This window comes from Nyctibius grandis, chromosome 9 (assembly GCF_013368605.1).
Source record: "Nyctibius grandis isolate bNycGra1 chromosome 9, bNycGra1.pri, whole genome shotgun sequence".
Taxonomy (NCBI): domain Eukaryota; kingdom Metazoa; phylum Chordata; class Aves; order Nyctibiiformes; family Nyctibiidae; genus Nyctibius; species Nyctibius grandis.
The window spans coordinates 20,661,876-20,683,303 of NC_090666.1; the positions used below are offsets into that span (position 1 = coordinate 20,661,876).

The window sequence follows — 21,428 nt, forward strand, 5'->3', positions numbered from 1 at the left end:
AAGAGACTCTGGCTGATAGACACAGATGGAAAGAGCTCAAAAAGGAAAAGGATTAGAGGCCTGGGAAGATTTGCCTGGAAAGACATACTGATGAGCCTGTCCATGGAGGAGAGGAGCAGGAGGGTGCTGCTGCGTACACCAAAGCATTCGGATGCTGCCGTGACAGTCACAGCCTCAAAGCCGAATGGAAGGGGAGTGAGCTGCGCAGCCCCTGCTTCTCCCCTGCCACAGCCGAGGAACAGGGACACACACATCAGAATGAAAAGGCAACACATAAGACCGTAAACGCACAAAGTTTCCAGGCATTGAAGGGTTTAACCTGTGGATCTCTGCCACATGGCTACACTGAAACTAAGAATACAGAAGTATTTTATAAAGCTTAAATATTTCAATGAATCCTATACCCTACTGAACTACCCTGGATAAACCACCACAGCCACTCGCTTCTGAAGCACCTGCTCCGTTCCCTGACTACCCCTTCACAGGCCCTTCACAGAGGTACCTGACGGGACGGAGCTCGTACAGCCGACAGACACATACACGAACACAGGGGAACAAAACCCACTCTAGAACGAAGTACCAGCACCAGACAATGACAAGGAGACACCCCTCCACTGGACACAGGGACGGCTCTGACAGACACACGTACAGCCGGGGGAGCGAAGGGACGCAGGCACTGGGGATGCACCGCACCAGGTACTGTGCGGTGCAACCCGTACGGTGCGGTGCACGGGACCACGCCACGCCGTGCAGCATCCAGCACCGGGCGCTGCGCCGTGCCCGGAACCGTGCTGCGTGCCGTGCCGTGCCATGCCCCACGCCATGCATCACCCCGCACCATGCCATGCCATGCCATGCCATGCACCGCCCCGCACCACACCATGCACCGTGCAGTGACCTGCACCGTGCCGTGCACCGTGCAGCACCGGAGCGCCCTGTGCACGCCGCGCCCCGCACACGGGGCCGGGGGAGGGCGGCCAGACGGGCTGCCCGGGCTCCGCGGGGCAGCGGCGCCCGCCACGCGTGTCCGAGGGGCCCGTGGGCTGCTGCAGCCGTGGCAGCGGAGGGTCAAGCACCAGGACCCGCCCCCCCCTCAGCCCCCGCCCGGCCCGTACCTCGCACCGCCGCAGGAGGAGAGCCGCCCGCCGCCGCGCCCCGGCCCCGCCACCGCGCTCCGCCCGACACGTGCCGCACCGCGCCGGCGGCGGGCGGCGCTGCGGTCCCGGCCTCCCGCCGGCCCTGCGCAGGCCTGCCGCCCCCCTCTGGGCCGCCCCCGCTTACCGGTGGGGCCGCGGGGCGGCGGCGCTGGGCGCCCCCCCGGTGGCGCGGGGCGGCGGCGGCGGTGCGGGGGCCGAGGGGCGCAGGCCCCGCCGGGCGGGAGGGGGACGCTGGGGCGGGCTCCATGGCAACCGGATGTAAGCGGCGGCGCTCTAGCCGCGGCGGCCGTCTCGCTGGTGCGGCGGAAGGCCGCGTCTCTGTGGTAACGCGGAAGTGCGAGGGGCCGGTGGCGGCGGCGGTGCGAGCCGAGCCGAGCTGAGCCGGGCCGGGCCGGGCTGGGCCGCGGTTACCTCGGCCTCCGCCGCCTCGGCCTCCCTCCGCCCTGCAGATGGCGGCGGCGGAGACGCTGGTGCGCGGCCTGGCGCGGCTGCTACAGGACGCGGGTGAGTGGCGGCCGACGCGGGCCCCGCTGGGCTGGGCTGGGCCGGGCCGGGCCGGAGTGAAGGCCCCGGTGTGGGGGCGGCAGCGCTGACGGCTCGTCCCGTCCTTTCCCTTCCCTGCAGGGGACCTCGTCCTGGACGGCTCCAGCACGCTGACGCTGCTCACCCCCACCCTGCAGCACCTCACGCAGGTCTTTGAGCAGCACCTGGGCTTCCGCAACCAGAACCGGGGCTTCGTGGCCCTGCCCTCGCACCCTGCCGAGACTGCCGCCATCCTCCAGGCACAGTTCCTCTTCGACGTCCTGCAGAAGACTTACTCCCTGAAGGTCCGTACCTGCCGTGGCCGGGGATGTGAGGGGGCCAGGGGTACTGCAGGGGCGGCCGGAGGAGGTGACAGGCACAGCGACCTGCTTCAGAGTGGCCTCCTTTGGTGCCCATTGATGCCGTCTTATGTGCATGCTACATGGGTCGAATAGCTCTCTCAGGGCTGTTGCATGGAGTGTGATGTATCATCCATGTCAGCATGATAGCGTGTAGCTACTTCATCTAGGATCAGCCATGCAACTCAGCAGAAAGTTTTTCAGAGTTAAAAACAGGGGTTAACTATGTTCTGACCTTGGTAAGGTGTTGACGTTGTTGGAAAAATGATTATTTCCTGAAATGCTTGAGCAATTCAGGCAGTATCTGGCAACTGAGCGCAGCTGAGTGCTCCCTGAGCGATGATTGATCTGCACGAGGCAGCAGAGCCAGGGTATTTGGGCGATTAGACATTGTATACCCCCACTACTCTGAGACATGCTTCTCATTTCTGAGTTTTACATGCTCCTGCCTGGGCAGTGGTTCTGGTTGACCTGTTTCACAGCACGGGACATTGCTAGGAACGTGTCCTCGTTAATTTTAAGAAGGCTGTAATAAAGGTAAAAGTACAGAGCTAGGGATTCTTCAGAGGGCTTTTTTGAAAGGTGGCACATGTTACGAGGCTGCACATGGTTATACTTGGCACCGGGGCACTGCTAGGAGGGTAGTAGAGGTGAAATGGGCCTGAAAGGGGAAGGGGAATTAGCAGCTGTTCTTAGGTTCCACAGTGGTGCTCAGGAGGTGTTGTGGCTGAGCACTGCAACCTGCGATGTCTTTAAGTGTTTTCTATATGAGTCAGATTGGAGAGATTATCTGATTGTTGTTGGAAGGGTTTTGTAGCAGTGTGCTGAGAGTGGAGACTGCAGCGGGGCCCAGAGCCTGTGGAGAAATACTGGTCTGCTTGCAGGAGGAGGTGGGGAGGGAAGCTGCAATCAGGAGGATGTTGTGGTGAGTGCTTGTGTCAACCAAAAAATGGTCTCTTTCTGTAACAAGCCTGTAAAGAAGGGGAAGCTACCCATTGTGATGCGGTAACTGATTTGCTTGGAGAAACTAATAATTTGTATCAGCCTGATCAGATTCTTAAGACAGTGGAGGGAGAGGAGACGGTCAGAATGCAGATCGAGGCTGGCATCTGAAATAAACTGATCATCAGAGCTTCCCAGTGCAAGCTTTGCCTACAAATGGTCGTGTTCAACATGCCGCGTTAGGGCTGGCAGGCAGTGGGCAGTGATTGATCACCACCAGGGCTCTAACTGTGGAAGTGGCAGTGGTGACGAGGCCTTGGGATGTCTGTTCTGCACCTGATGAGTCACTTCTGCATGAACATGGATGTAGCTGGCGGAGGTGGTCCCTCCAGTTGTACTCTGGTGTCTGCAGTGGAAGCATTAACTACTTCATTACTCACTTGGTGTGAAATACTGTTTGTGCACTGTCCGTAGAAAGCATAAGAAGTTGGATTTAATAAGCTGCTTTGTGGTACATGAACAGAGCCTAACTATCCTGTGGTGAAAGAGCCTGTGGCTGCACTACAGAATGTGAAGAGGAGGTTTGCAGGTACTTCAGTCTAATGCTAGCAGTGTCTTGGAGACTAACTCTTTTCCATTGTATCTGCTTGTGATTTGCCTTATTTAGCCTGTTCGAGTGAAATGCACATGCACACCTCCCACCAGTGCACTAGTTCAGCTCAATTGCTTGACAAACACAGCTCCAGCAGTTAGATTTGTCTTTATTTAGTAGATTTATTAGTGGTGGCTGGTGAGGAATCCAGCTGTCAGACCTCCCTGTGGTTCTGAAAGCAGTGAAGCCACGTGGACAGGGGAGAAGAAAAGGAGCTTCATGGTCTGGCAGACTATGGTCTTGTGCTAACTAACACACTTTTCTCTTTGACCACTATTGAAATATGGGGCCAGGAGACAGTGCCAACACCAGCATCAGGGGAGAGCTTGTTAGTGAACACCCGAGCTGGAGGGGGAACCTGTTGAAGGTGCTGCAGTCGGTGCATCGGGAGGGCAGTATTGCGGCACAAATTGGGCTTAGCATGAGACTTCTTTTCTGATTTCTCTAGCTCATTCATGTTCCAAACTGTGTTTTGCAATCTGCTGTGAAGATCTTCCCTTTCAAGTCCCTCCGGCATCTGGAAGTAAGTATAGGAGGCAGAACTGGCTTTGAGTCTTGCTGTTTGGCTTTTCTTGACTAGGTTTTGTGGTTGCAGAATGCCTCTACTCCTAAAAACTGTGTAGGCTTTTGTGGCTTCCCTAGAAAGCTAAGTCTAAACTCCTGCAACACTTGCTTGGGGTGAAGCTTGGATATGAGCAAAGGCTGGAGTGTTAGGGAGGGAGGCTCCAGCAGGGAAATGGGAGATCCCTTGCAGAGATGGGCCTGGGATGGCAGCTGCTCTTACACTGTAATATTTTGATGTATGTTGTCCTTAACTTTCTCATCCCTGCTGCAGTTGAGGTCTGTCCCTCCACACTGCCTACGGGGACTGCGATTTGTCTATTCTCAGCTGGAATCTCTAACCTGTTGCAAATGTATCAGTACACTGGAGGTGAGTGTCTCGACACAGCTTGTGGAGAAAATTGCAGGAGAAAAGCTGTCTTGATCCTACAGCCCTTCACATGGGGAAGATGTAGGAGACAGTGTTAACCATCTTATCAATCCATGTTGTATATGGCTTTTTCTCCCTTCCCTGTTCTGGGGTCCTACTCCTGACTCAGACAGTGTTGAAGTATTTCCTGGTTGGATACACGTGTGCTCTGTAGTCTCCTTTTTAGCTGCTTGAGAATTTCTGGCTCCGACTGATATTCATATCAGCTAGGTTTGACCATTCTCTGTGTCTGGCTGTTTCCACATTCAAAGGCCTGCACGCAACTGATTGAGGTTTATTTCATTGTACCTCAGCAGCCTTAAATTAGAGCTGATTGTCAGAGGGAATTCTGTGCTCCCATGTCTTAGCTGCACTGGTGCCCAGCAGGTTTCTGAGACACAAAGGCAAGCTCTAGCCACGGAGAACTAAGTAGCGTGGGCTGGCCAGCCGTGGGACTCTGGGCTCCTATCTGTGGCACAGAAGTAGCTGCATGCTGGGGAACAGGAGCTGCTGGTAGGGAGTGCTTTGAGAGGTTCTTTTGTCTGCCAGAGCACAAGTTGTTTGGCCAGGGTGTGTGTATCTTACTTCTGCTTTGATGGAGGTCTGAAAAAGGTTTTGTTAGCATGAATCTTTGTGCTTAGTGTTCAGAGCCTATGGACTGTTACCTAACTGTAACATGTCAGGTGAACTATTGCCGCTTAAGTGTAGAAGCAAAAGCATATCCCCTTCTTTCTAAATATCTAGCCATGGAATTCACACCACCTCCAAATACTTGAATTAGTGACATAAAAGTCATAGCCGCTCTAGGCAAGGCAGGGTCTGTAAAGCTGTTCTCCTGTGTTCATCTGCTGCTACTGTAACAGCTAGTACTCACCAAGGAATGGGTCCTCACTTCTTCCTAGGAAATCATTTCAGCATGTGGTGGAGATCTGAGCTGTGCTCTCCCGTGGTTGGAATTGCAGACTGTGAACTTCAGCTATAACTCAATCACTGCCTTGGATGACTCACTGGTGAGTGGGGCATCCTTCCTGCATGACTGAGGGGAGGAGAAGAGATGATCACAGCCAAGAACTGGTCACTCCTTTACTGATGCTGGTAGTTCTGAGTGGGAAGGAGTGGGCAGTGTTAATTTTGCTGGCCTCTCCCAGCAGGACAGGGTTTCCATGCTGCAATGGAGACATTTGTAGTGTCTGATCTAGTATCTTTTTGTCCTTCAGCAACTACTGAATGCTTTGAGAGTCTTGGACTTGAGTCACAACAAGATCCAGGATTGTGAGCACTATTTAACAGTAAGTATCTTGGACTGAGCGCTAGAGTTTCCTCATACGGAGAGGACACTGTTAAAGTGCTGTAATCATTGACCATGTGTCTGCTAGGTGAAATATAACAAAAGAAATTGGAAGTGTGGCCCAGCAGGCATGTAATTTAGAGCTAGTGCTTGCAGCCTTGAAACTGTTGTTCTGTATGTGCAGCCCCTGTGCCACTGAGGCAGAGAAGGCAGTGCTCCTCATCCTCTCTAAGACAGGAAAGTTAGCTGTATGTATCACTGTATGTATCTCTTGGCACTCCAGTGTGGCCGAGTGATAAATACAGTGATACGTACAGCGCACACATGCAGTGTGCGCTCCGTTGTGGCCAAGACTGCTGTAATCTGTGCAGCAGGTGGGAATTATGTAGCCAGGCTTGGGGCTGTAGAGACTTGCTGTTTGGTTTGTTCAGACTGCCAGTAGCATTTCCTTCTCGCTCTCAGAAATCGCCTGTCAGTTACTTTAGAAGGGTGGTAGTCCATTACAGTGGCATGTGCATGTATGGGGAATGGCAATGAGATCCACGCTCTGCTGGGCTAGATCTGCTTCTTTTAAGAGAAGCTATGAAACAGCTTTGCATGGAGTTGGTGGGGCTCACAATGTGTCATTCACCATCATTGCAAAGGTAAGAAAGGGCTTCTTTTGGTAGTTCAGTCCTTTTGCTGAGGCAGGGGTCCAGTCCCTTCCCGTGCTCCATTGCAGTTGATGAGGAAGGAGAAAGCTGCTCCTAGCAAATTTTGTAAAGCTGTTAGATCATGCTGAGCGCCCCTAGACAAACCACTCCAAATGTGAACGTCAAAGTCCTGCTGCAGAAATAGCCTTAAGAAACTTGTTAGTTGACCTTGGTGGGATGGAAAAAATGGTAGGGTCTAGTGCCCTGTCTTGAGTTCAGGGTCAGGCTTTGAGGTAAGGTCCCAACTGATCCAGTGCTGCTCTTCTTTCTGTACAGACCCTTACAGAACTAGAGTATCTCAATCTGGCTTATAACTTCTTGTCCAAGGTGCCAAACCTTGGCATCTTCAGCCGATCCAAGCTGGTGACTCTGATCCTGCGCAACAACGAGCTTGACAGCATTAATGGTGAGCCCCCAAGAAAGGAGCATTTCTGAATTTGAGGCCTTTCTCTCTTCCTCGAGGAGGAGCAGAACTTGAAATCTTGGGCACAGCTATTTTTACTAGAGTTCTGTTATGGGGGAAGAGGGTAGGTGGGAGGTTTGTAAGTTATTTCTTCTAGCGTGCTGATGGCTACTTGCTTTGTTTGCAGGGGTTGAACAGCTAGTGAATCTGCAGCACCTGGATGTGGCCTATAACCTGCTGCTGGAACATACCCAGTTGGCACCATTATCCACTCTGCACCATGTAAAAAAAGTAAGCACAAAGCCTGATGGGTTGGTAGATTAGAGATGCCAGGGTCAGGGAGTGAAAGGTGGAGACAGTTTGGTAAGAAGAGAGATTCAACTCTTAAGCGTTTAATTTTAATGTGAGAAGCTGATGGGGGAGCCTTGGAGAGACACCTCTATTTCAGCCTTCATTTTCGGTGACCCCTGCTCAAGCTAACGTTTTTCCATATATTCATGCCCACCTCCTTGCTCGCCCTTTCCAATTTTAACACTGTCAAGTTCAGTAAAGATCCTCCCCTAATCCTGTTGTGGATTTGCGTGTACAGAGAAGTCTGAAGGAGGGTAACTGCGGTCACTATAGTGGTTGTGAAGGAAGATAGCCTGCAAAGGACTGTTCTCTCAACACTTCTCAGAGTCAGTACTGAAGAAGCTCCTAATGATTTAGGGGCATGAGTAGGAAGTACTTTAATTTCCTTCTCTATTTGCTGAACAAATTTCAGGAAGCATTGTAAAAGCTTAGTCCTCTCCTGGCTTGATCACCGTTCCACTGCAAGGATATTTCCTGAGACAGAGAGAAAGCCTGGAGCCTGCAGGCAGATTACGTCGGGGTATAGAATATTGCTTCTAATAACAATTTCTCTATTTCCTGCACCCAGCTGCATTTAGAGGGAAACCCATTATGGTTCCATCATAACCACCGATCTGCAACCCTTGTACATCTGTCTCCCAGGGCAGCCTCCTCCAATGTGAGTATTAGCCATGTGCGTTCTCCCCCTGCTGTTGAAGGCGTAGGGTGTTCTGACACTCGAGCAAATGAGGGGAAAGAATTTCATAAACCTGAAAACTTATTCCAGTTATGTAACAGTGGTGATTGTTTTGTGGTTTGTTTTTTTTTTTTCAGGTAGAGTAGTTTATCTTTAAATTTTTATGTGGTGTGCTTGTGCTGGCCAGGGCAGACAGAGTTGAATACTGATCTCAGGTTTGCAAGACCTCAGATCTTAATACATCTTCACTGTCTACTTTGTCAGTTTTGCTCACTGATGGTCCCAAAACTTTACTCTGTTCCTGCTAGATAGTGACTATGCAGCTGGACTTTGCAAAGAAGGAGCTCACCATCTTGGCCCACTTTGCCTAATTACATGCTCCTTTGGCAGCCGTGGCCATCTCTTTCTTTCTCCCCATCACTCTGCTCTCAGCTGGGTGTCATCACTGTTTCCCTTGCACTCTGGTGTGTAGGTCAGTTCTTGGTAATCTGATTTTAAATAAAGAAGCCAGCAAAGATAGCGTTCTGGCAATTTAGCAAACTAAACTTGCTTGCTCAGGGTCAGAGGTGTTCCAGAGCTGGTCTGCCCTTCGTATTAGTGGTGAATGGCTGGATTTATTGTCTTCAAACTGCCTCTTGGAACAAGCTTTCTCTGAGCTTAAGTTACTGGAAGCTAGGTAGACTCAGGCTAGAAATACGGTACAAGCTTTGAGGTGAAAGTGAGTACCTCTCAAAACAATTTGTGAGTTGTTGCAGAATAATCTATGGTATCTTTTCCACAAACTGTCTCAGATACATTTGTGGGAGTCATAAAGTCTATAAGAAGGAAAACCACAATGGTCCCTTCTGGCCTTGTATGCTGTTAGGTCAGATCACTACAACTACAGGAGTGATGGATAGGCAAGTCTTTGCAGTTTTGTGCCAGGGATCCCAGCCGTAGGGTGGCCTGAAGGGGAATAGGAGTCAGCAGATGTTGTCCTGAGTATGTGCCAGCTAAATGGAATCTGACTGCTGACGTGTCTCTAATTACAGTTCCTCTTGGATGGGGAGCCACTTTCTTCCTCGGACCTAATGGTAAGTACAATTGCTGTAAACTGATCTTACTGGCTTTGGGAGTGGGAACTCTGACAGATTTTTGCATTGTCATGTGTCCCATTAAATCTGTTTGGGCTGCCTTGACTCTTTGGCACGTCTCATTTTGGCTCAGTCCATCCTGATTCCTAGTAATTGTTGGGACTGGCCAGTGTAAACTTATTCTGTCCTACGTAGCCTTGCAGAACTTGGAGCCTTGCCTGTTTCCTCCTCAGGTACTATCTGGTACTTGGCACTTTAATTACATGTCAGCAAAACAAACAGTTATCGGTTTCCCATCTGCTGTTTTTAAGAAAGGCAGAGACTGAGCTAAATCAGAGTGGTGGTGATAAACAATCCAGTCAACCAGGCAAGATCTGTTGTCACCACTTTGACTGAGACAGTGAAAGTTTGGGGTGAGGGGCAGGGAAGTTGTCAGCCTGAGTTGTGGCTTTGTTACCTTGTCTCCCCTTTGCACTCAGCAGGCAGCATTCTCTTCTTTTGGCTTTAGCACCTTCCAAGGCTTGTGCAAAGTGTGTCACAGTCCATCCACACTTCTACCTCAGAGAAGACCGCCCTGGACCGCAGTGCTCTGGACAGTTCCTGTGCTGCAGACTTCAGTGACAGTCAGTCCCCAGCGGAGAATGTGGCTGGCAGGCTCCCTCGGAAGAAAAGCAAGGTCTGGGACTGAGATAGCTTCTTAACCATGTAGCTGGCATGTTGGGTGAAGGGGCTGCCTCGACGTGAAAGCCTTGTGCAGTGGGATGTGGTCTTGTACTGACCATGTGGTAGCGAGCCTCTACGCTGCAGTGTGTTAGGAAGAGTCTGGGCTTAACGTCAGTCTTGATATACTGTGACAAATGTTTCCTAGTGTGCTTCTGCACTGTAACAGTTATGAACCCTTCAGCTTGGCAGAGCCCCTCATCAGGTGCTGTTTTGGTTTTTATGGTGCCTCACAACTATTCTTATCCTGTTTGTTCCAGGGAAAAGTCAAAGTGCGCAGAGCTAGCATTTCAGAGCCCAGTGACACAGAACATGAGCCCCGGGCTTTACCTCTCTCTGCTGGTGAGGCTTGTCTTCCTCAGTAACACAGCAGCTGAACTGCCCACAGTCAGAGGAGTGCTCTGGCGTAGTGACTGTTTTCATACTTACCAAGTTTTCTCTCTGCAGGCCTGGTCCTACAGCATCAGAAGGAGATGAAGCGCTTGGACAGCTTCAGAGATTGCTTTGGTGTTGACTGGCTGCAGTACAAGAGACACCTGGAGGAGCATGACCAAGTACCTGTCATCTGCCGTAGCCGTTCTGCAGATGAGATTGCAGGCAGACCTGCTGCAATGGACTTGCAGAGTGAGAGCTCTGACCCAGAGCAAGGAAAACCCCAAGTATCCCAGAAAGAATCCTCTCCTCCTTTGGATGATACGGAGAAGGAGGAAGAGCCTGAAGTACAGCTGGATGAGCCTGTGGAAGGAGAACAGAGAGAAGAGGAGGCAGATGAGCTAATGCTAGGGGATGAAGAAGAGGAGAAGTCAGAAGGTAAACAGGTCCTTTCACTGCTGTGTTTGAGGGCTTGGGTGGTGGTAGAATAGATGGATCAAATGTGATATCCCTGAAGATTTATCATGCTGCCCGGTATTGTGGGAATTCTAAGGACTTGTGCCAAGCAGGCCTGAAAGCCTGCTGTGTGTACTGACCTGTACTGTGTCTTGTTTGGCAGTGGACCTTTGCCAGCCAGTGCTGGTGAGCCAAATAGAAGGTGAAGGGAACCCAGAGCCAGACTGGATCTTCCTGCGAGTCACAGCTAAGCATGTGATTGAGGTGGAACTGAAGGCTGCCAGAGTCCTCCACAAGCTGGAGCTGAAATGCCTGCAGAAGGTGGAGACCTCTGAGATGATCTGGAAGAGGATGGTGAGTTATGCCTCTGTGTGAGCCTTTGGCATCTTACTCCCTGTGTGGGCAGGCATTCTGAATTTGGGCTTCTGTCAGAGTACCATGCAGGTCTTCTCCTAGCTCCTGCAAAGCCTGATTTTTTGAGCATCTCTTCCACCCAATGCATGTGTATCTAACAGCATCTGTATTGCTCAGAGTCCCTGTGATAATGCAGCAGAAGCCAGCACCAATTCTGTTCCAAAGCTGGAGTTAAAAAGACAATGGCTGGACTTGTTCCAGTGTGCAGGAGTAAGAGACTTCTCAAGAGGAGCCTAAATGAAATGGAGACCTCCTTCCCATCCGTTCCTCCCTGGGATATCACCCTGGCATTGGAGGACTGTTGGTGGATTGCACTTTTTCTTAGATAGTCCAGCACTGAGCCTAGTGGGATGTTTAGAAAGCTACAAGTAGCTCAGTGGGCAGTTTTCCATCCGCTCTAGGTGCAAGCTTTAGTACTATTAGCCCTATTTTGCTTTTGTCGTTCTTTAGAAAGGGAGTTTGGAAATCTCTTTCTCCTCGTGGTAGGATTTTAACATTCAATGTGTGCATGGACATGTTCACAGGCTTCTCTAATACTGTTTTCCCCAAAAGCTCCAACTCATTTTTTCTTCCTGCCCTTGTACCTCTTAAATGTTTGTGGCTTGATATTCTTCTCCGTGATAAGGTGTTTTGTTTGAAGTGCTTTGTTCTGGGCCTTGGACCTTACTGTTGTCCTCAGCACTCGTGAGCTTTATTTTTATTTATTTATTTATGCCCATTTTACCAGGCTCCCAAATGCTATCAGCTGTGGAGGGCTACTCAAGGCTTACTAAATTAAACTGAACGGCCACATTTCACCCAGTTGCAAAGAAATGTAGTCTGTGTACTGGATGCTGTGCCCTTTTTCTAGAACCAGTGTTTTCTGTCTCCTGCAGGACCTGGAGCGAGTTTTCCCTGTCCTCATATTGCACTTCAGCTACATTCGCAAGGACCGGCAGAAGCGCAAATATGTGGTGCTTGACGACTGCCCGGAGCAGTGTCTACAGGTAGGGGAGGCTAGAGGGGGAAGCCTGGGGAGGGGGCCAGGTTACTGGAAGACACTGTATTCTTCCAGCCAGCACAGGGCCCCTGTTCTTAGAGCACATGTGCATCTGCTGCCCTGTGGCAGCCCATGTCTGGCTTGTAAGCTCAGGATTTCTCCTGCTGCACAAAGGACCTGTGGAGGGCCCTGTGAGCATGGCCGTGGGCAGTGGAGCTCCTGTAGCATAAAGGGTGCGCTCAAGGAGAAAGCTTTGCAGTTTTCTTCCTCTTGGGAAGAAAAGTTAGTAGTCGAGTTAGCGATCCTTACTTGTTGTGCGTGTGCAACATAGTGTTTCCTGGGTGCTGGGTGGTGCGCTAGCCTGTACTTAGCCCTCTGGATAGTGAGAGTGTCAGTGCTATGGCAGCTCTGGTCTGCACAGCTGCTGCAGGGACTCTGGTCTCAAATCCAAGTATTTTTCTCGAAGTACTGTTGTTTAAGTACATTTAAACAAGTTGTTACAGAGAAGGCACAAATAGATGGGACCTTTGAGACTGGAGTTCCAGGGAGAGCCTGTCAATATGTAGATACAAGGCACAGACTTGCAAAAAACAAGTTCTCCTGGTCTTCTGCAGTGAAGCTCCATGCCCTTGGCAAGTCTTGCACAGACTGGCTGTTGTACTCTGTTAGCTGGGAAATGGCCCTGCGCCCCTTGCACTCTGAAACGCTGTAACGAGGCATGTGGGGAGACTCCCTGATGTCAGACGCTTAGGACGTTTATAGCTGCCTGCTAACACTCTGTTCCCTGTGCTGCTACTTTTAGTGTGTCCTTGAAGTGTTGTCCCCAGCTGTTGAGGAGAATTGGCGAAATCAGGACCAGGAGAAGGGATCCATGAAGCTCCAGTGCCTGAAATGCAAACAGGAGTTTTTGCAGTCCCTGGCTCCCTGGCATCAAGGTCCCTATCCTTCGGAGGTTGGAGATGCCAAAATCCTGGAGACTCTAGTTGCCTCAAATCAAGGTAGGATGTAGTACCCAGAAAAAGGATGCTTGCTAATGCTCAGGCAGACTGCCAGCATGGCAGCTGTGGTGCAGAGCGTGGAATATATAGGAGAGGGTGATGCCTTGGCTGTACTGGAATTAAAACCTGCTATGGGGTGTACTCTCACTTGGCCCACTTGGACTGGGAAGAGCCTGCCTCATTCACTAGCAGGAATAAGCCACTGTTTTAAGGTTAAGCAAACAGCGCCCCTATTGTGGGTGGCCTGGGAGAACATAGGGGTGCTGGAAACTGCAGATGGTCTGCAGAAATCTGAAGTCTGGGAGAGGCCTGAAAGGTCATGTAGTCTCTCGTCCTGTTAAAACCGTGGTCAGTTCTGCCACAGAGACTAATTTCTTCTAAAGGGCTTTTGCTAATGGAGGCTTCTGGGGAATCTGCTTCAGTATTTCAGGTAAAACTTTGGCTGTTAGACATCAGAAAAACAACTGGAACCCTAACCTAAGTCTCCCTGGCTGTGATCTTAAGCCTGCTCTTGCTTCCCTTATGGGGAATGATTTATTCCTTTCTTTGTACTTGAGGGCCATTGTTCTCCACCCGCAACTAGTCCTGTCTTCTATCTTCTAGACTAAATAAGTTCAACTCCCTAGATAATTTGCTTGTCAGTCACATCTCATACAATGCAGTTATTCTTGCTGGTCTCCTTTGTACTCTTTCCCATTTGTCCACATTTTTCTTTGTGTGTCTGAAACTAGATGTAGTATTTTGGCTGAGACATGGCTAGTGCTGAATAGGCATCTTCTGATTGCTGAGTTTTTCAAAGCTCGGTTTATACTTGAAGTGGGGAGTGCCCAGCCTTGGCTCAGAAGATGCTGCTTGTTTGATGAAGTATCCTGGGGTTGAAGTACTGCAGTGAGGGAAGAAGTGTTGCCCTGGCTGCAGCACTTTTCTGCACCCTGGGATACTTCCTCCCCATCGCCAGTGTAGTGGGAATCCCAAGATCCATCTGGGAGTCTGCTGTGGTGTGGGTGAAGGGAGCATCAGGAATTGGGGTCAGGAGGGATGAGGACAGCTGGAGAAGGGACACGGCATGTTTGTGGTTTGGCTGGAGGATAAACCAAGCTGGGGATGGAGGTGGCTAAGGAACGTTGTATTGACTGGTCCTGAGCTTGGGCTTCAAAGGCTATGTGAGTGCTTGTGGGCATGAAGTGGAGGAAAGTCACGAGCCAAAGCGCTGATGTAGTTTTGGTTGCAACGGCAGCACACACTGGTCACCCTAAATCTGAGCATAGCTATTTCAGGTGGATGTTGGCACTGATCCAGAATTTCTCATTGATTTTTGAGGGGAGGTGTGTAGGATATGATTCTGAACAGAGCTGCTCAACAAGCTGGTCAAGTTGGACTATAACTATCGTCTGCTTTGAAAGGGATGGTTTGTGGTTTGCAGAGGAAAAAAAAAAAGTAAGAGCTTGTTGGGGGAGAGCTGTTCTGGTTTTTCTTTATTGCTGACAAAATCTTCCACAGATGCTGCAGCAGCTGGTGAGCCAATAGCCTGTCCCAGTTGTTCCAGCAACCATGTGGTCATCCTGCCTTCAGAGGAGTGCTCCAGCACACCTTTGCCACCGGGCCCCGATAGCACGAGTGAGGACCTGTCAGATTCTGTCCTGGAGGGAGGCAGCCAGCAGGATGGCCCAGAGGAAGCACCTGCCCTGGCCAGTGAGAGTGGGAAGTTCTACATTGGCGGGGAGGACAGCTCAGAGATGGATACCAGCAACAGCACCAGGACCCCAGAGCTGAGTGGCGAGCACGACGGCACTCTCCATTCCAGCTCCTGCAGTTCAGATGAGGGCTGTGGGAAGAAGGAGCTGGGTATGAAGAGCCAGTACTTGTCCCTCAGCCACACAGACACCAACGGGGGCAGCTTGATGGAGAGCTATCGTTACAGTGTTTCTCGCGGGCCCACTCCTTCCCAGCTGTCTTTGAACTCCGAGTCAGAGGAAACGTGGAATCTCAGTCCCTGTGAGTACGTAGGAGCTGTGCAGGGTTTAGGGGTGTGCACAGCTTGGTGTTGGGCTACATCACTGGTGCTTGCAGAGTGTACTGCCTCCTGTTTAATGGAGAAGGGGGGTCATCAAGCATGAGCAGCAGTGACCGTGGTTCTTGTGAGCAGAATTTTTCATTCCCCTCTCTGTTCAATCCTCATGCCTGAAGGTAGGGAGAACGGAGTCAGCTCCTAATCCCCAGTATTGCACAGACTCTGAGTAACAGGGTCTTGTTCTGGGAGCTGCACTGCTCAGTTGCAGACACGCTGGGTTCCTGTGGCACCAGTGAGCTGCCAGCTGGAGCATTACCTTTGGAGAACAGTATGCACAGTTTCTCTGTATTTATTCTCTGGCTTAAGTGCAGTGTGAGGCTTGTGTGTTTGGAGGAAGCTCTGGTTGGTGGATCTACAGTTACTTGTGCTTCCCTCAGTGGTCTTCGTGAGCTTCAGATGACAAAGCCTGTCCAAAAGAAGAGACTGTATGCTGGCTGTATGAGGGCTATCGTGCAAGACAGCAATTATTAGGAGGTCCAGAAATGCTTTTTGTGAAGGGCCTTGGATTTCTGATGTAGCAGACTGCCTTTGCTTGGGCATCAGCTTGTGACTTACAGAATAACTGAAGTTGGAAAGGAGCGATGGAGGTTATCAGGTCCAGCCCACCAAGTGACTCTGCTGCAACTGCAGTCTAGTCCTGATTTGCAAGCCCATCAGCTTCGTGATATATAGAGATCTCCCCCAGCCTTTCAAGACTGCTGTACCTCTGAAGAGGAGTTGGTACAGCACCAGTGTTTAGGATTGCTGTGTTCAGTCTTGTACACTTGAAGTGTGCAAAATAAAGCAGTATCTTGTTTTGGGTCAAATCGCAAGGTCACAATTTAAAACAGCCGATGAAAAAGTTCCTGCTGAGAAGTTGATTAATGTAGTGTTTCTGGTGGAGAACAGGCTCCGCTGGGAAGTGTGTACTCTTGGGCAGCATCGTCGCTATTGTATAAACTATTTGGTCATACGATTGCATGACAAACCTAATTGTGTCCTTAAAACAGTTTTATTGGTGTCTTCCTCAGTCCCCTTTAGCCTTACCAAAGTCAAAGTTCAAAAAGTTGACCTGAGCTGACACCAGCTGAAATGAGAAATGTTTTTCTGGCTTTGTGATAAAGAATTGCTCTCCTGCCAAATCTGTCTTCCTGTGACTAAACAACTGAGCAAAAATTGAAGATGGATTAGATCAAAGCTTTGTATATCTGAAAAAACAAGTGTTGTGGAGTCCCCTCATGTCTCCACATTGAGACCTGTGGCCTGGAAAGCCCTGGCTTTGATCCTTTGTATTGAGAAGAGACTCAATGGAAGCAGGTGTGCAGAGGGGACGACACTGCTGCCCTGGTGCCAGTCTGCATGTTTGGGCAGCACCTCATCAGTGGGCAGAGTATCAATCCTACCCTTTGCTCTCTTCAGCTGTAAATGGCATCCTGAACACAAGAGACTTCCGTTCTGTGGATCATCGCCTGAAGCTGTACCTGGATATGGAGGTTTTTGAGGAGAACGCTGAGGAGTTCCAGTGCTTCCTCAAGGTAAGCTCCCACAGCACCATTCCTATAGCTCCTTGGCTGTCCTTCTTGTCACCCTGCAAACCTGCTCTGGGGTGGCACCCCAGAGACTGTGGGGTGTGAAGGGAGCTGAAGTGTGTTTAAGTTGGTCCTTTCCATGGGTGGGCTGGCAAGGGACAGGTCAGTGCTGTGACCCACCCTCTCTGTGCTCTAGGTGGTCATGGTGAAGTTTGGCCGACAAGGAGAGTTCCTCTCGATCCTGGTTGCCTCTGATCTCAAGATTTATGTGCTGGAAGTCACTGGGGTTATCAGGTGAGGAAAATGGTAGCAAGTGAGACCCTGCAGCATGGCTGTGAGTGCTGGGTAGTGCCCGCCTGTGCTAGCCTTACCCTGGAGGTGTGGTGACATGCAAAGGCTCTTCTGGCAAAACCCCCTGCTGCAATCTGATGTGGGAGAGGAGGTGAGGCAGGCTGCTGCAGCTGAGGGCTGTGCTCTGTGATTAGGGGACAACCTGCAGGCTGGCTGAAGAAGAATGACTCTCACTACCTGTCTGATATTTCCCATCTGGAAGTGGGACTCTGCCACCAGAGTCTGCGAATGGAGTCTGAGAACCCAAAAGCCTCCTACAATCTGCTGATCCGGAATCAAAGCTGCTGTGACCAGTTCCTGCAGATCCTGACATGTAAGAATAGAGCTGTAGCAGGGACAGGGAGGGGAGAGGGTGTGGACGATTTGCTCTTGGAGAGCTACCAGGAGAGCTGTAGTTGGATGTATGTTGGAAATTCACTTCTTGCCAGCTCAGAAAAAAAGTTGGGGGAGAACCCCACCGGCATCATAACTTCCAGTGCCTCTCTGTAGACTAGAGAACCGTTCTGAGCAGTTATGTACTGTCCTTGGGCTTGCAATAAAAGGTGTCTACTTTCTACCCCTCTTTAGATCTCATGCAAGAGCTGCCTGCTAAGCACAGGAGTAAGGTGAAGGAAATTCCCACTGTGGAAATGAATCCACAACATTGGCTATGGTAAGAACAGCCTCTGAGAGGTTGGGGTTTCAGATAGACGAGGATGTCTGCTCATCCAGCAGTGTCTGGGAAGCGTAGTGCTCAAAACAGGGCAGCACAGGAGGAGGCACCACTGGAGTAGCAGCCAGGCCTCTGTTACAGGTTTTAGGCAGCTGGCTCAGGTGCCTGCTGCACAGGGAGTGAGCAGGCAAAGGGGTGTCATGGACTGAGCCAGGCAGGGCAACTCCAGCTCTACTGGAGGAGCCTGAGCAGAATATAACAGAGGGAGGAAAAGAGGAAGGCATAGGGCAGCCTCCTCCCTTGCAAGAAGCATTTGGTTCCTAGCTGGCAAGGTGGTAGGCAGAGTAACAGGAGAGGGAGGAATTTTGCAACATCTGGAAGAGGTGGGTCCCTCCCTTCCCCAAGAGGACAGTGAACAGTAGCTAGCTCACAGCAAACCTAGACTGGAAACAGAGTGCTTCCTTGATCGGCCCACTGGTCTATCTGTTCCAGGCCTCTGCTGGACTCCAAGACCACAGATGCTGCAGCTGCAGATGACACTTGTTTCTTCTACCTGCTGGCTTACCTAATCCAAGGTACAGGAGATCTCAGTGGGCAGGTGTCCCACACCTTGTGCTGTCTGCTTACCTGCTTGTGTTTTTAGTGTATGGTCTGCGGGAAAGGAGCTGGGCCACTGGTCCAGCAGTGAGATGGGTTGGGGGCATGGGTGAAGGCTCTTTTTTTAGTGTTCAGATGTGTAGGATAGCAACATGCTTCTTGCTGTGCATCCAGTGAGTCTCCCAGTCCTTTTCTGCATGGAAGTCCAGGCTCTAGGGAGCAGTTGGTCTTGCACACCAGGTTTGGTTTCTGAGAAGCTGGAGATTATCTAATGGCTGGATCGTTGCCCTGAGCTGAGGGAAAGCTGAGGGGTCATGCACACAGCTGGTTTGTGTGAGGAGCTGAAAGGCTCCTCTGTTTGGGAAAACAGAAGCAGGTGTCCAGAACCTGAGACGATAGGACAGGAGCAGCCTGCTGGAGCCCATCAGGTTCTGTTCCAGGGCTGGCTGAGGGCCAAATGTGCTAAACCTGGGATTTGAGTCTTCAGTGAACAATTCCAGTGTCTTCTTATCTTGGGACACTGCAAAAAGCAACCTAGCTGTTAATTACTTTCTGACCAATTTGTTACTGCTCTTGCACCCTTGTTCACCGTTGGCCATTGGGGAGGTATGAGAGAATGACAATCAGAAGGAATCTGCGGGAAGTGTGTTTGGTCTCCTCAAGCTGAACAAATAGCCTGTGGGAGGGAGAACTTAAAGTGCATTTTTCTTACTCTACAGTTTTCTCCTTTTTTAGAGTATGGTGCCCAAAACTGGACACAGTTCCAGCTGAGGCCTCATTGCCAAGTAGACAGGACTCATTAAACATCCCATTTCTGATATTCCTACTAAATTCCCAAGAGTGAGATGTGACGAGAAAAGCAACATGTTGCTGTAGCAGCTTGTGATCCCTTGTGTCCTCAGCCAGTTCTGCTAGTGGTTCCCTATTTCTGTGCATCTGACTTATTCCCAAGTTCTAGTGCTTTTCATTTGCATCCACTGAAATCAGCTGGATGATATTTATGCTCCCAACAGTTTATCAAAACTGCTTTGCTTCCTACCATACTTGTGACACATCCCAACTTGGTATTAAACTTCATGTGTGTGCTCTCTGTTCCAGCCACCAGATACTGCAGCCAGATGAATTCAGGCCAAAAAAGGCGGCCTTTTAGTTGGAGCTGCTAACTTTTAACTAAGGAGGAGTAAAGTGTTGTTTAAGAGGTCAAAGGATTCCAAGTGTCTTTCCCTGCCTCACATGAGGATATAGGCTGGATGAGGCTAGCTGGGCAGTGGTCTTTCATATGCATGCTCCTGCAATGAGCTTGGATAAGCTGGTCAAGTGCAGCCATGTTTAGCTACCCTGCTCCCCCTCTTCAGTCAGGAAGCTGGATAAGGCTGTTGCTGGAAAGAATTTCCCTAGGGCAGGAATGGAAAGAAAAGCTGGCTCTGTGGTGACTCAGGCTCTCAGCAAAGCCTCTCCTATTCCCTCGTATCCTTTTAGGGGCATCTGCTTTCCCTGTGACCCTGCTGAGCACCCGAAGCATGCTGTTTCTGCTGGAGGAGAATCACCAGTGGCAGGTGCAGCCCTCCTTGGATGCAGACCACAAGGTAGAAACACCTCCTAGGAGCAACATCCAGTTGAAGGAGAAGCAGCCAATCAGCAGTATTAGCAATGTCATAACCTATCGTCTCTGTCCTTGTGACATCAAGCTGATGCTTTATGATGAGGTAAGCAGGAGGTGTCATGGGGCACACAAGATCCTGGGGGCTGGATTGTGCTCAGAATCCTGTTTCTGTCAAGAGCATCTTGGGGCTGTCATCTCCCATGCTAGCCCAGGGCCTTGCACCACAGAGGCAGGGCAGCACAGCGTATTGCTGCTGTACAAAAGTCGTGTGGGGACACTTCCACGGGTGGCAGTGGAGAGGGAGGAGGATGTAACTTAGGAACTGGGAGGAGCTGGAAGCTGCACTGGGGAATAGCAGCTCAGGGGTGATCAGTGCCTTTGAGGCTAGGCCCTGCTCATCCACCTTCCTCTCTTTCCTCCCTCCCAGGTGCTGAAGGTGGAGAGCACTTGGCACATCCGCACAGAGTGCCCTGAGCTCCTGGTAGAGCTGGTGGAGTGGATCCGCGGGCCCTGGGAGGAGATGTTCTCGATCGAGCTCCAGAAGGCTGTGTACGAGGGACTGGAGTGAGCTTGCTGGCTGTAGGCAGGCGGGACTTGGAGTCAAGAGTGTTGCTGTGCTGGCAATGGTGCACAAGTGTCTCCCACTCCCATCTGACCTTGCTGTTCTGTGGCCTCTGCTTTCTGCTCGACCCTTGCCCCTGGCCCTTTGTGGTGAGCAGGAGGGGAGCACATGATGGTCCAGACTGCACAGTCACTCACTTGCACTGAGCTGGCCATGGAAGGAGGAGGTGGAGGGTGTTCCCTGTAATACTGCATAAGCTACACAGAGATTTAACTTGGCAGTGTCTGCTAGTCTCCTTCAGGGTCATAGGGACTGTCACTGAAGGAAGAGGGGAGCCAGGCCAGAGCATGTTCAGTGGGACATGCAGTGGTACTAGCAAACAGCAGGCCGGAGGCGGTTGGGTGCTGTGGTCTTTCTAGCAGGTGTATTTGCTGCCTTCCTAGCTGTCTCGGAACAGCTGCCATTATCTGCTGATGATTTTTTTTTTCTTTTCTTTATTTTTCCCTCTCTCTCCCTCTTGTCCACGGCTTCCCTAAAGCTGCCTGCTTCAAACAGGAGCCTGACTGCACAAGGGGATGAGGGATGTTGTACTAATAACCCCACAGAGAGCCCTTACCTGCCTGCCTGGCAGGGCATGGCTCAGTCTGCTGCTGTAGTCTTTCACTGTCACTGGGGAGGGAAGAGCTGTGAGGGTCTTAGCACAGAAATGTATTGCTCATTGCTTAGGGGTCAGGACCTGCTGGGCACTGGCAGGAAAAAGTGAGGCTTAGGCTTTTCTGAGCAGTCCAAAAGCAAGAGTCTATTTTAACATGAGTTTTACTATTTTCTATTCTAATAAAAGCTTATATTTATCGAATTGTCACGTTTTCCTTGTTTCATCCTCCTGCACTGCTATAATGTCTTTGTAAGGTCTTGCATACTAGCTTTGCAGCAGCCTCAAGGGTTCCCCAACATCTCACAGGGTTCGAGCTGTTCTCCCCCTCCTGTTTAGGGTGGGTGCTGATGGGCTGCTAGACTAAACTTCTCCACCTGCCTGGCTCCCAAGCAGCAGCCAAGGAAC

The 21,428-nt window shown here is 50.7% G+C and overlaps 1 protein-coding gene across 1 annotated transcript; it reads left to right on the forward strand.

Moving 5' to 3' along the window:
* Window positions 1-1,516: 1,516 nt before the first annotated feature.
* Window positions 1,517-21,224, forward strand: STK11IP (serine/threonine kinase 11 interacting protein). Its single transcript, XM_068407510.1, has 24 exons — window positions 1,517-1,661; window positions 1,782-1,984; window positions 4,081-4,155; window positions 4,468-4,563; window positions 5,505-5,612; window positions 5,820-5,891; window positions 6,859-6,988; window positions 7,173-7,276; window positions 7,905-7,994; window positions 9,044-9,085; window positions 9,594-9,761; window positions 10,066-10,147; window positions 10,253-10,615; window positions 10,797-10,987; window positions 11,923-12,033; window positions 12,829-13,024; window positions 14,525-15,019; window positions 16,494-16,609; window positions 16,800-16,897; window positions 17,089-17,267; window positions 17,522-17,606; window positions 18,099-18,181; window positions 19,683-19,909; window positions 20,234-21,224. The coding sequence occupies exons 1-24, from the start codon at window positions 1,607-1,609 to the stop codon at window positions 20,372-20,374; spliced, it is 3,510 nt and encodes a 1,169-aa protein (XP_068263611.1). The 5' UTR covers window positions 1,517-1,606; the 3' UTR covers window positions 20,375-21,224.
* The last annotated feature ends 204 nt before the right edge of the window (window positions 21,225-21,428 follow it).

What these genes read in the sequence shown, in the direction of transcription:
- STK11IP (XM_068407510.1), top strand. Translation starts at nt 1,607, where the DNA reads ATGGCGGCGGCGGAGACGCTGGTGCGCGGCCTGGCGCGGCTGCTACAG. An exon ending in TTTCTTCCTCGGACCTAATG is followed by an intron (nt 9,086 to 9,593) that starts GTAAGTACAATT and finishes TTTTGGCTTTAG; the next exon opens with CACCTTCCAAGGCTTGTGCA. An exon ending in GGCTTTACCTCTCTCTGCTG is followed by an intron (nt 10,148 to 10,252) that starts GTGAGGCTTGTC and finishes TTCTCTCTGCAG; the next exon opens with GCCTGGTCCTACAGCATCAG.